We start from the raw sequence: 14,133 nt of genomic DNA, 5'->3' as shown, positions 1-14,133 counted from the left end.
TCAATCTGCTTTAAATTGTATTTGCCATGAATGCTTCTTCTCAGCGGATAGATCTTGTATTTCATTTTTGAGTCCTGTAACTTAATATGTGTACGCTGCATATCGTTGTATATATGGTTATACCGATTTCAAGTTTTGTATTTTCTGTCTGTATGCTTGTGCATTGCAGTACCTGTATATTTTGTGTGTGTAATAAGTTTGTTTTCTTTGACCATCAGGCTTGGAGTTGTCTATGTCGGTGCTCCTGCTACATCAAAGAGAACCGTACTCAGGGTCTTGGAAACCCCAGTAAGTACTTTTGATCACCTTCCTAACTCAATTTCTTTCTTTTTTTTAACAGAAATATTTTTTACGATACTTGTTCATATTCACATGATGTATTTACTTCATTCAGTAGTATCACAATTAATTGAGAAACAAGGATATCAAATGATGAAGTATCATCCTTAATAATTGAACTAGAATTTTGTAGGTCATTGTTTTCGTACAGACCAGTCAAGCAGGTAAGAGTTTAACAAGGCCAATTTTTTTTTTACAATCCGTAGTCATGTGGAAGTTAAGTCATGTGACCATCCTATTTTGACCATTTTTCTGCAGGTTAGGGGGATGGGAATGGACTCCCCTGAACTTCTTCTTCTGGTGGAGAACTGTCCGAAAGGAGCGGAGACCTTGGTCACCAGAATGTTGCACATACTCACAGATAAAGGTAACAATGGGTTTCCCATTCTTTATTCTACCCTGAGATTTTCAAATTTAAGTTGTAAGTTTTCAACGCATTTTTATTGATGTTGTATTAATAGTTTAAGTAACATTTTACCCATTCAAGGAGTGTTTTGTTAATTGTCCTCCACAGCACCTCCAACACCAGAATTAGTCAAGAGAGTACGAGATCTCTACCAAAAGAGGGTTTCAGATGTTCGCTTCCTGATACCGGTACTCATTGGTCTAGACAAGGTGTGTTAATATGTCTTCTTTTAGTTCGTGTAATGGAGTGTTTACTCCAGTCATTGACAAATATACCTGGTCACACATAGCTAACTTGGTTGGTTTGTGAGCAGAAGGAAAACAATGGGACAGTGTCCACATTGGATGTAGAATGCTTATGGTTGGACGCAGGGGTGGATCTAGGATAATTGTAGAACATACCCCCCCCAACCCCCTTGTATCTGCACCTGAGATTGTGGAAGATAATTCTACCCTCAATTACTGGTTCTGTTCAGGAATATAAAGTGTTCTTGTTGATCAGTAGAGGATGAACTGAAAAGGTTGTCAAGGATAAATAGGTTGTTGTAGCAGTTGAGTTACTTTAATTAATTATTTATTAATTACATTAAACAATTTCCTTGAAAGATAAAAATGCATTGTTAAATGATTGGGAACATCTTATAAGGAAGAATGAATATTTCCAACAAGTGTAGACTGAAGTTGTGGATTTGTTTAAGTCTGGATGCTCTTGCTGTCCATCAAACAGATCAGTATTCTGTACCTTGAAGAGTTGTATACTTTCTTGTATTGCCCAGGCGTCTCTTTCCGAAGCCCTATTTTCTCTTTGCCGCTGTTATTTAATACAACCCCCATTCTCCTCATCAACAGACATCCTAATTCATATAAATATATTTTTGTTCTTACAAAAATTACAGAAAGAAGTCGTAGCTGCCTTACCTAAGTTAATCAAACTGAATCCAATTGTAGTCAAGGAAGTCTTCCATAGGTTGTTGTTGAGTCATCAAGGAGACAACAGCGTCGGCCAGAGCCCTCTCAGCCCTGCAGAACTCCTGATAGCTTTACATAACATCGACCACACTAAATGTGACATGAAGTCTATCATCAAAGGTACGTGAAACCATAACTACTGGATTCTGCTCTTAGTCTTTGTCAGAGCTGTTAATGGATTAGGATTAGGATGTTAATGGATTAATGGATTAGGTCCTGATAGCTTTACATAACATCGACCACACTAAATGTGACATGAAGTCTATCATCAAAGGTACGTGAAACCATAACTACTGGATTCTGCTCTTAGTCTTTGTCAGAGCTGTTAATGGATTAGGATTAGGATGTTAATGGATTAGGTCCTGATAGCTTTACATAACATCGACCACTCTAAATGTGACATGAAGTCCATTATCAAAGGTACGTGAAAGCAGAATGACTGGATTTTGCTCGTAGTCTTTGTCAGAGCTGTTAATGGATTAGGATTAGGATGTTAATGGATTAATGGATTAGGTTCTGATAGCTTTACATAACATCGACCACTCTAAATGTGACATGAAGTCCATTATCAAAGGTACGTGAAAGCAGAATGACTGGATTTTGCTCGTAGTCTTTGTCAGAGATGTTAATGGATTAGGATTAGGATGTTAATGGATTAATGGATTAGGTCTCCAGTACTGACCTCAAATATGCTAGACAATCAATCAATGGTCACCCTTGTTCAAACTTCAACAACAAATCACATTTTACAGTCACCTTGAAAGCATTTGACTTAACTGAGATAGTCACTTGATGTCTAATTTGATCCTCTTTTAAATGGTCTGGGAATAGTTTGGGGATTCTTTTTTCCTCCAGTAAATTACTTTGAAACTTTTAGTATGTTCTAGTATTTTGAATTTGTAGTCAACACTGATGAGTTTTTTTCCCAACCATTCTGCTTTTTCTAGCATCTTGTAAGAAAGATTGCCCACTGCATATTACTTTATATGAAAATGTTTTCCCTACGATGACAATAGAGCCATGCACGTACATTCTCATAACTCAGAATGTGTCATTCACAATGAACCTTCCTTTATCATCCTCAACTTCTAATGTTTCATGAGACATATTTCAGTTTTCCATGATTGATTTCTGGATAAATCTTTATCATTTGTAACATATTTTTGTAATGCATTAGACCTTCCAGAATGAAATCGGTTCACACCTTTTATTCATATTTTTTTTCTTCATATATTCACACCTTTCTTCTCATCTTTCTCTGTGTATATCTAGTCATATCGATAGTGTATTCAAATGTTCTTACAGCTCTGTTGTATAGTTCCATTTGTGTGCCTGCTAATTTGTTTACCTTTGCCGGTCGATCTTGGCTAAAACTGCTTCATAAAAAGGCAGAGAAGTGGTTACCTCTGTTCTGTTATCGCTTTCTATTGATCTCATTTTGCCTCAGGGAAGAGAACTGATTTTATCTGTTTTTATCTCTTTCAGCTACCTCACTCTGCTTCAATGAAAAGAATATTTATACTCAGGAGGTCTTGGCCGTCGTGATTCAGAAACTAATGGAACAGACACCCCTCCCGACCCTCCTCATGAGGACCGTGATCCAGTCTCTGGCCATGTACCCTCGCCTCAGCGGCTTTGTCATGAATATCCTACAGAGACTGATCGTGAAACAGGTCTGGAAGCAACCCAAAGTCTGGGAAGGCTTCGTCAAGTGCTGCGAGGTGAGGGCGAGACTTTCAAATTTATGATAACAGAAAAGGGAAACACAATATAAACTGACATCGAAGGATGTTATCATTAAGTAAAACAAATGCATCATTCCATTTGAAGGGATTCAAGAGCTGGGATGTATTAAGAGCTTTCTGCTTTCATGCCTAGTATTTTCATTCTGGTATATATCGAAACAACCCCATTGTACTAGCTATTTTATGTCTGTTAGGGGGTGGGGGGGGGTGGTTTGTAAACAATTCTCAGGTAGTTTTGCCATGGCATTTGAGGCAATTATAAAGTGGATATGATTAAAGTAGCCATTGATATTGTGGCAGTGACACAGGCTAGTCCAATAGAAACAATACTTTTTATCATTGTTTATGGTAATATCTTGTTATCTAGGTGGTGGGAGCTGGAATACACAATAGCACTTTGCAAACCCTGGATTTTGGAAGGTATAATGTATTTGTTTTCCAGCTCTTATTTATTCTATGCTTGACTCCACTACGTTGGTAAAAATACTGATGTTTGGGGACAAACCGTCAGGTCTTCTGACTGCGAATGTTGATTCTTACAATTGTGACAAGATTTATGTGTGGCTATGTTCTTAATAAAAATGTCCAATGGTATCGGCGGTGTTAAGGGAATCCTGTGACTTTTGTTAACAGAAACAATGTTGTGGAAGTGTGCAAACATTCATTGTGCTACAAGTACAGTGTGTCATATATTGAAGATGTATTGGTATGCTGATATTGGGTATGCTGGTATAAGTATGCTGGGGTAGGGCGTTGGGCCCCGTGGTCCCCCTTCTCTTCACCTCTGACACCTCAAAGCCTACATCTGGCTATATTTCCTTCTAATCATTATATCCATCTCATCCACAGAGAACCAAACCGCAGTCATTCAATGTATTGATTCAGCTACCTCCAGTTCACCTCAATGCAGTCTTTGACATGAGTCAGGGGATGAGGGAAGAACTCCTAGAACATGTCAAGTCATTCACCCCTCACCAGGTCAGCTGTTTACTATGTATTTGGCTTCGCAGTCTAATTTCTCAGAGCGTGCACCTCTAGTTGTGGTTTTCTCAGAGTCTGCACATCTAGTTGTGGTTTTCTCAGAGCCTGCACCTCTAGTAGTGGTTTTCTCAGAGCTTGCACCTCTAGTTGTGGTTTTCTCAGAGCCTGCACCTCTAGTTGTGGTTTTCTCAGAGCCTGCAACTCTAGTTGTGGTTTTCTCAGAGCCTGCACCTCTAGTTGTGGTTTTCTTAGAGCCTACACCTCTAGTTGTGGTTTTCTCAGAGCCTGCACCTTTAGTTGTGGTTTTCTCAGAGCTTGCACCTCTAGTTGTAGTTTTAGAGATTGATAAATCCTCTACTGTGATGTGGTACCCTTAGGGAACCTTGTTGAAAGTGACTTCAGGGAGTATTAGGTTACCAATTCCTTGCCAAATGTAGAATGATGTTGATGGGGTGTGTGTATATATATATGACCCCTTGGCTAGTAAACATGATAACTATTGCCTATTGTTTTTCAAAGAGGTCATCAGAGGTCAAAGAGTGAAATTTCGTAAACAGGATAACAGCCTAACTAATGCTTGTATGAACTTCATGCTTAGTATGTAGGTCCACTTTAGTGACCAAAACCAGTTTTTTAGTTTCCATGGTGGTCAAAGGGCATTTGAGGTCAACGGATTAGTAAATCTGAAAACCCCGAAAGCTTGAATGAAATGTTTGTTGATCCACTTTAGTAAATGCAAGAACACTGCATTTGTTTATTGAGGTAAAAATTGGTTTTGTCAACAGTGGTCAGTCTTCAAAAAATGATAACATTAAAAGTAAAGCATAGATGAATTTCATAATTGTCTGGCAGATCCTTCTCAACATTAACCACATTGTCTTCTGTAGAGTTGAATGTTCATTTTGAAGTCACAATAGGTCTAAAATACCAAAACCTTGTTAACATGACAACTCCAGAGGTAATACATGGATACACTCAAGGTGTAGCATGATGGACGACAAGAAATGTGCTGATTGCTGGAAGTCAACAATGGTCAAAAATTGGAAATATTTTTATGCTCAATATTCCCATATGAAATGTGGCAAGGAATCCAACATTTTTTCTTTCTGCTGTTTCATTGTTGGGGCCTTCATCAATGTAAAATAAGCTTATTGTGGGTTGTACCATGAAACCCCCAATTACATTGAATTTACATTTTGTAATTTTGCCAACAGCAAGCACACATTCCGAGAGCCACCATGAAACTGCTGGAGACCGATCCAGTCGTGGAGGCAGCCGAGAGGCAGAGGCTGGAGAGGATACGGGCGGAGGAAGCGACCCGGAAGGCTCTGGAGGAAAAATGGCTGGGAGAAGAGCAAGAAGCGAAGAAGAAATTAAGGGAAGCAGAGAGTCTCAAGAGGAAAGAGGAGGAGGAGAAACGAAAACTTGAAGAGGAGAAGTTAATCGCCAAACGGGATATAGAAAAAGAACTGCAAATAATAGAGAAAATGAAAGAAGAGACCAAGCCCATAATTTCTGTAGATTCTGCAAGTGTTTCACAGATAGGGGTGGTTGGGGGCGGAGGTGCCCCCACCTCCAGCAGTCCTCCACCAGTGGAGGCCACCGAATCAGAAACAACCACAAACATTACACCAGAAAAGACAGAATCGACAGAGCAAGGTGGAAGGGTGACTAGATCAAGCTCTCGGTTACAAGCTAAGAACAAATGAAACTTGGAAGTGATGAAACTGTCATAGGTTGAAGAGGCTTCATTCTGTCCGAAGGGGGGTTGACCCCTGATATGCTCACCATCTTCCAAAGTGGACGCAAGTTTGCTAGAAATGTTCAAATATGGGAAGGCAACATTCATCGCTATAAAACCACACGATGACTCTTCTATGTGCCCATGTGTAAATTGTGTTTGAAAGAATTCCACATTGAGCTTTCTTCTTTTCACTGATATGTTAGGAAGCATTGGTAAAGGTTAATGAGAACACTGGACTGCAATTTACAATGCTAAACATATGGGAAGAGTGTCCCCAATTAAAGTATCATTTTTTTATTTGGTTGGCAATTTTTTCCACACATAACAGACTATGACTCAAAGAAGGACTGCCATAGATCACATATCTTAGATGTGTTCATTTTTCCAGCAAGTGAATGTTCATAAATGAGCAAATAGTGAACTTCAATCCTCAGCAGTTTGCATAGAAATCCAGTTTAAAACTACATCAAAGTTTCAAATTTTTGGACTTTAACTCCTCTATTAAAAAAAATCTTGGTTAGTCATGCATATTTAAGTAGTCATGCCAACAAGATCTATTGATATGAGACTTAATTTTAAAATAGCAGCAAAAGATTTATCGAAATCTACTTGAAAATCTGCTTTTCAAATGACCAATTTGCACTCTTATATATGTATATATATATAAAAACATATATATATATATTTATAAAAACAGGAGATGGAAGTTATAATTACATGATCATAACAACAGATGACTATGGCATGGAGGGTAATGCCTATTATGATACTTGAGAAGGAAAATTTGAAATTTCACTGCCTCAAAATTATAACGAATATCATATCAGGTTTACTGTAATAAGATGCACAGTTCCTACACTCCTGGAAATGATCAAATCCACTTGTCACTGAGCAGTAAAGAATGTGTGTATGTATTTTATATCCTCCTGCAAGCAGGAACTCACAAAGAAGCCTCATTGGCTTATCAAAGCCGCAAGCTGACCGAAGTCAGTCTCTTACATTCATATTTAAAGTCCATGATTATGAATTGTCAACAACTCTGTGACTGGACAACATACATTAATCTTGGAGTGACTCAAACCGAGGACCTTATGATTGAAAGGCATGCAAAGGCTTTATTCATGTTTCTCCACTTAATTGATATCAGAGGAAAATGGGAGAATTGGTGAATAGTTTCAGAAAAAACTTGAGCTTTAAAGTGGAGAGCACTGAAATTAGGAATTATATAATTTTTCTATTAGCTTCTGGAAATATGTTGATACTGAGGTCTGTTGTACTGTTTTAATTTCTGGTCGTATGAGAGATTGCTATAGGTTTTTATGGCATTATGAAGGTCTATTGAGATGGCCTTTAACCTGTACTAACTGAAAATTTGATGCAAGAATAAGGAGCCCTCGCCTTAATTTGGCTTTGAGTGCTCTGGTCCATATGTGCATTGAGTCAACACCTGTTCTGTTTGTTACTGATATTGTACACTGAGGGTTGCTGTTAGCAGTGCTAAAGAACAGTATTTGTATTTTATTTGTGTGTGCTATGCAGTGATTTCAAGGCACATACACTGTAGATAAGATAGTAACTCATGCAAGAAAAAAATTCAAGTTGTATCTGATCACTTTTGTACAAAAAGGTAAAATATCTGAAGGAAAAGAGAGCTAAAGAATTCTTTGTCATTATTTTGAACCTTTAAAGATAATGTCTGGTTGAATAACAGCGATGTTGCAAGCTGGTTATACCGGCGCTGTGGCCGAGTGGATAAAGGCCGTGGCATTTGAAGCAATGAGGCTTAGCAATCGGGAGGCTCCGGGTTAAAAACCTGGCAGGGTCAAAGCTAGGTGTGTTTTTTTTCATCCAAGAGCAATCTACGGTTTTCCCATCTGAACTGGCTTTCTAAATTGAAAAGATTCCTTATCAAAAGATGGTCAATGGTTTTACAGTTAGGGGTATCCCCCTCTTAGGGAAGGGGTATCCCCCTCACCAAGGATGAGGGGTCCCACTTATCAAAAGTTGGTAGATTTCATATAGGTCAAAGTCTAGAAACCTTATACACAGTAACTACAACAGTAAACCTTGACCGATCTTCCTACTTGGGTGTAGTTCCACCTAAGTAGCGATTACAAGAACCCTTTTGATTGCTTTTGTCAATAAAAAAGTTTAATATTTGCTGTACAAGCAACATGACTACCTCGAGTACAACAAACTACCAATATAAATTTGGCAGTGTTTTAACGAGTCGAGAATCAGGTCACAAATTAAAAATGAAGGGAAGCCTAGAGTTACCAAGCCCCCTCCCCCTTCAAAATAGAGGGGGTACCCACCCAACACTGCCAAATTTATATTGGTAGTTTGTTGTACTCGAGGTAGTCATGTTGCTTGTACAGCAAATATTAAACTTTTTTATTGACAAAAGCGATCAAAAGGGTTCTTGTAATCGCCCCCACCCTTTCAGGTCTAAGGGAAGGGGTATTCCTCCCTCCTTCACACCAAGGATGAGGGGTCTCACTTTTTCAACCAAAGAAGTATGGTAACCTTTATTGTGAATCTGCAAGTTTGTAATGTTTTCTCCAAAAACAAGTATACAGTTACGTGGGTCAAATATGACTTGAGAAAATCACTAGCAATGACTCAACCTAAACATGAAGCTACTCATACAACTCTGATGTCATGATGTCCCATATCTGCATGGACAGAGTCCTTAGATTTCAAACACAAACATTTTAATATAAAACAGAAAACAACACAGGAAAATAAGAAAAGGAATCAATTAAAAAAGATGATGTTGATGACGTAAATGTAATTCTTTCTCCCTGGAACATCACCTTAAAATACGAATGTACTTCAAAAAGTTACTTTGTACATTTGTGTATTTACAGTGTATTGCAAGAGAACCAGATTATCTTTAATACAGTTATATAGCTATTCCACAGTGAAATGCAAAACATCAGCCTTCGTTGGAATGTGTCCCATTGAACTAAAAGTAAGAAATGAAAATGGGGTAATTTAAATATTTACTCGGACACGGATATTAACTCTCAACGGTTTGTGTAAATCTTCAGCAGTTATCATGTATTGTGTGTCTTTCAAATGATGAGAAGTCGTCATAGAAAAAAAAAGATTCCTTAGATGAAACTGGCTGGACAGTTGACTTGTTGAAGAAAGAAGCGAGAAATGTGACTGGCATATTTCACCAACAGTTATATTCCAGACAGCCTAGTTAAAACTTTGATGACCCCTGGCAGTCTTATTCCTACTAATTCTGTAGAGAACATGGAAGTATTAGGCACGGTAAACCAATAACTTCAGCAGAATATTAATTCCTCTCAGGATAGGTATTCAATCGACGGTCTGACTATATACAGGTTACCATAGTAACTCTTCAGGGTTATGCAAGTTCATTTACATCTACTCTGATGAAAGAACAAGCTAGAAGCCACATCCTGCAATTACCACAGTTTATTGTAGGACAACCAACAATATGATAATCATATCACTTCAACTTGCTCCAAAACTGGCCAAGAAGAACATTCAAATCTTGAGAGTTTCATAAAATGCAAGTATGCTTTTATAATTTATTTATTTATTAATTCATGGACTCCTGATATTATTGTTTGTCAAAGACTAAAACCATTATGGATTCATTTTAATGGCTGTCTACCACCTTGTAAGTTGAAAAAAGTTGACAAAAAATTTGGAGAAAGAATAAACAGAACTAAAAACAGATTTCATTTACACTGAATTAAGTAAATTGTGCTAATGCTATTCTTAGCACCATATTTACTCAGCAAAACAGTAATATCCCAAGTATTGTCGTAATTGTTGGTGATAAAGTGAGCGCTTGAATGAAATTAACTTTCTGCTATTAATTAGCTAAGAGAAATGTCCTAACCATTAAAAATTGTAGAAATAAGATGGAACTCTCCACTATGTAAGACAAGAATTGTCATGGTGTGATAGACATGTCCAAAACAGACAGTAATGCACAGAGACCACCCATTCAAAATTGTTGTAAAGTTGAAATGCTTCTGAAAGAATACCTTGTTCTAAGATCTATTGGGAACTGGTCCGAGTCGGAAGATATCTTAATGTATAAAGTACCTTCTAACATCCTTATTAACATAACATCAGTCCAGTAATTATGCTATTTCTACGTCTCAGAAACATTTCTCTGGCTTTCCTTTAAACCCTTGTTACCCATGACAAGATACTGTAGAAGATATGTACCAGCAGATAACACTGCATAGATTTCATTTACAGAGTTGGAGGGTTGGCATTCCTACACATTTTCAGTACACAGCAGTTCCAGAAATCCACACAGAGATGGTGTAATTGTACACAGGGATGAAAAATGGGAAAGCACAAAATAACTGTATGTCGATGTTTATCCTCAGTTAACTCTTGCTTTCAAATTGGTCTTTGTTCTTTAGCAGATAGGCGGCCAAGTATTCGATTGGATTTGGAGGTCTGGAAGAGAAAACGATAATGAACTATTTAATGATTTGTGTATTTTATAAAAATGCAGCTGGAGAGGTATTAATTAACCAAACTTAAGAAGTCAGTTGGGTTGCTTACAGCTAAAAACCATGAAAACAATGTACAGCACAAACAGAAACCATGGAAACAATATACAAAACACAGATAGAAAGGGTTCAAACCTGACACTTGAGTACAGACTCCAAAACTTGGGTAATTGTATACAGTTTTCCAAAATACTGGACTTCTCCTATACAATTTACATAGCATGTTGGAAAATTTATAAATATGTGGGATTTGAAATATGCATTAAACTATGGTTGTCTACAAAAACTGTTTTTGTACATATATATTCACTTTTGTGTTGCAACTTTACAGGTATCATTCCCTTTAATGTTAAAATGCTGGACTTGAATTGTGGGATATGTTCAAGTAATCACACTTACAAAATTCTGATTCAATGTTGATAAGAAATACAAATACTAGATGATTCTAACTCCACCTTGCCATGGGAGCATTTTTACAAGTAGAGCCAGCTTGGCTTTGATTCACCCATCGACTCGCTGAAATTCTCCAAACAACCATTTACTGCTTCACAGACAAACCTTAAAAATGACACATATCAACATGTCCAACAAGGCCAAATTAAAATTTTGGTATGACTTTGACTGTAATCTGCTAAATATGTTTAGAAAAGCTCTTTTCTTTTGCAAGATATAAACATTTGAAGTTTTGATAAATCTGGGGACACTCATTCTTATTTTAGCCCTTAATAAGTTAACCCATAAAAAACAAGCTGACATATATCTTTTGAATAAAGTCCTCCATTCATAGAAGACAATAAAATATTTCAAACCAGAATCCATAAGTGCATTGTGGTTTGGATGACATAAAATGAGCAGTTTTCTTCATGAATCTGACGTAATGTATAGAGGGTGTACAAAATACTTGATCTTAGTATTGCAGTGTGATGTGACAAATCATAAATTCAAAATGACACAGTCTGTCCTGACATGACCATTAACCTCAACAACAGGCTTCTTGTACTAAATTTAACATACTAAATATGAAATCTCTCTTTTTGACCACGCTTGGATACAATTTGACTTAAGGTTGCAGAGTTATTGCAATGTAAAGATTTTCATGTTTGCCCCATAACCTGATTAATATTAATAAGGCCCGCGCCAAAAACGAAAAGGACACTTTCTCACTTCATTGTTGAGTTATCATGGACCCAAGCAAATGTCACAGACGCACACACACACCAGTCTGACTGCATAGGTTCCTTTGCTTCCAGCAAGGAACCAAAAAATGGTTTCAAAAAGAGTTCATTACCTTTCTTTAGCCAGAGCGGACATTGCTTGGAGGAGAATAGGAACTACTGTGTTATCAAGATACTGTCGAGTGGGCAGTGACTGTAACTCCACTTTTGGCTTTGGATCACTGTCGACTTGGGCTTTCTCTGTGCTGACTATTTTCTGTATGTTGTCTGTGAGGCCATGTTCTGCGTGTGGATTTTGAGGTGTCTCTGCTTCTTGAACAACAGCTTGAGGCTAAAATAAAAATGGAAATAATCAGTAGAACAAATAAGATATCATTTCCTCCATGTAGCTCTGCAGTTGAGAAATAAATTTAGTTACCTAGAACATAGGATTGGAGAAAATCAGGCTTTTCATTTGAATTTTACAATATGAACTGATCATAAAAATTATTCCATAAAGGTATCATTATACACAATATTTTTTTTCCTTCCTTTTATTGGCCTCAAAATATGACAAACTTATATTCAATAGGTGTTGATTGCACAAACTAACTAATGGCATAGCTGTAAATAATTTTAGAGCTGTTGATACAGAACTAGTCTTTGTACTTTCTTTTGAAATTGAAACTTTTTAAAACACAATACAAAATTGAGTGTCATAAACTGAGATATACATATTGATGCTTTAAAGGTGGTACTTACTTGTGGCTCAGAAGCTGGAGCTGCTGGTGCTGCTGGGGCTGCTGGAGGCTCAGTTGGTTGGGCAGGTTGTTCTGCAGAAGAAGAAGAAAACATTCATGTTTCTGTTTATCATGGACGAAATTGTATATATATATAAATTACATAAGGGTTGAGGAAGAGAGAAACACAACTTCACCCAGTGCCTGGCTTGTGGGTCTCTGACTTTGTTCTTTTCATAGCATACATTATACATAGTGCATCATACAATACAACAGAAATGTACAGTTGCACCCATGCATCTGTATACATTCTACACATATCAACAGTGACAAAAGGAAAGGATAAAGGAATAGGCCTACAGAAACAAGACAGAGGCAAGATTTGTTGAAAATGTTATTCAGTTTGTAAAAAGTTGATGAGCAGGGCAAAAGGCATCATTTGCCATGATCAGTGTGAAGTATTTTGAAGTATTTTCTTGTGACACCTTTGAGAGGCAGGCAGTATCAAATTGTAACTTCTTAAAAATTAGATCATGATAGCACAATGTTAATTGTTGTCAAGTCACCACCATCATATGTCCACAATCTCTCTTTAGATCCTTATATGAAGTTATATTTCTTCTCAGATACATGTCTGGCAAGGAAATTTAGCCCACAACAACAAAGCATAAGCTGAGCTATATATTGGCAGTGTTAAGTCATGAGGTAGAGATTTCCAATTATTTGTTTACACTAAGGAATTTGAAAAAAAAATCCACTCAGCCAACTATTCCAAGCTTTTTCAAATATGAGTTCACTACTTTAGTTGGATAACACTGGGATTTCACGCTTTTTTAAATAGTTGGATAATAGGGCCTAGCTTACTAAGATTTTCCTTAGTCATTTCAGGCTACAGTAATTTTAAATCTATTCTAAGTAAGCTAAGGCCAGCGAAGTTACTTTGATGGGATGATTTTGACGGACATTTGCAATTTTACATCATCGTTTGGCTTCACTTTTGTGAAAAACATATTGGGACTGGGAGACATCCTATCACATTTTCAAGTTTGGATTAATTCCTTAGTTAGGTCATGAAATTCTCACGTTTCAATGAGTTTTTGATCTAAAACTTATAGCAATTTCACTGAACTTGTACTCTGGCGCACCCATGCACGCACTGCAGCCTACGTTGTATTTCCTAAATGTTGCGTTACTGCTACAATGCTAGGCTAGTTTGATCATGTTACTAACTTAACAGAAGGTCAAGCCTAGGCTAAGGTTAGGCTACCAGTAGTACCAATCTGATGTTTAGACATTTGCCTAGCCTAGTTTAGGTTCGCTCTGTCTTATGATTTGATGAACAACATGAAGAAGAAACTCGAGATTACCTTCTGACATCGTTGAAAGAATGATTTGTGCTAAGCTTGCGCTGAAACGATTGACTTTGAAACGTCTAAATTGGTCCTCGCAGTAATATACGTATGTTGTATGGGTTGTCAAGCTCGCCTAACCAGAACAGTAATGTAATGAGCGGTATACAGAGCGCTAGGCTATGCTGCAATG

At 37.3% G+C, this 14,133-nt stretch overlaps 2 protein-coding genes across 2 annotated transcripts in view; one reads left to right on the top strand and one right to left on the bottom strand.

The window, feature by feature from the left end:
- Nucleotides 1–9,900, top strand: part of LOC139971848 (symplekin-like) — a 25,046-nt gene extending 15,146 nt beyond the window's left edge. Inside the window, exons 21-27 of the mRNA XM_071978621.1 lie at nt 219–288; nt 598–706; nt 854–954; nt 1,641–1,833; nt 3,199–3,434; nt 4,308–4,436; nt 5,654–9,900. Coding sequence (XP_071834722.1) covers nt 219–288; nt 598–706; nt 854–954; nt 1,641–1,833; nt 3,199–3,434; nt 4,308–4,436; nt 5,654–6,148 — 1,333 coding nt within the window. The 3' untranslated portion in view covers nt 6,149–9,900. The remainder of the gene's footprint in view (nt 1–218; nt 289–597; nt 707–853; nt 955–1,640; nt 1,834–3,198; nt 3,435–4,307; nt 4,437–5,653) is intronic.
- On the bottom strand, nt 8,954–14,133 carry LOC139971849 (protein dpy-30 homolog). Its single transcript, XM_071978622.1, has 4 exons — nt 13,959–14,133; nt 12,614–12,684; nt 11,986–12,203; nt 8,954–10,641 (listed from the first exon to the last, which is right to left on the bottom strand). Exons 1-4 carry the CDS (start codon nt 13,966–13,968, stop codon nt 10,569–10,571), a joined length of 372 nt encoding a protein of 123 aa, XP_071834723.1. The 5' UTR covers nt 13,969–14,133; the 3' UTR covers nt 8,954–10,568.

The sequence above is a fragment of the Apostichopus japonicus genome, chromosome 8 (assembly GCF_037975245.1).
Source record: "Apostichopus japonicus isolate 1M-3 chromosome 8, ASM3797524v1, whole genome shotgun sequence".
NCBI lineage: Eukaryota > Metazoa > Echinodermata > Holothuroidea > Aspidochirotida > Stichopodidae > Apostichopus > Apostichopus japonicus.
The sequence above is the reverse complement of the archived record's forward strand: the minus strand, read 5'-3'. Positions and strand labels throughout refer to the sequence as shown.

Excerpts from the sequence above, each read along its gene's own strand:
- LOC139971849 (XM_071978622.1), bottom strand. Across the intron at positions 12,204-12,613 it reads CTCCAGCTTCTGAGCCACAA|CCTCAAGCTGTTGTTCAAGA; the intron begins GTAAGTACCACC and ends TTTTTATTTTAG. Across the intron at positions 10,642-11,985 it reads TCCGCTCTGGCTAAAGAAAG|ACCTCCAAATCCAATCGAAT; the intron begins GTAATGAACTCT and ends TTTCTCTTCCAG.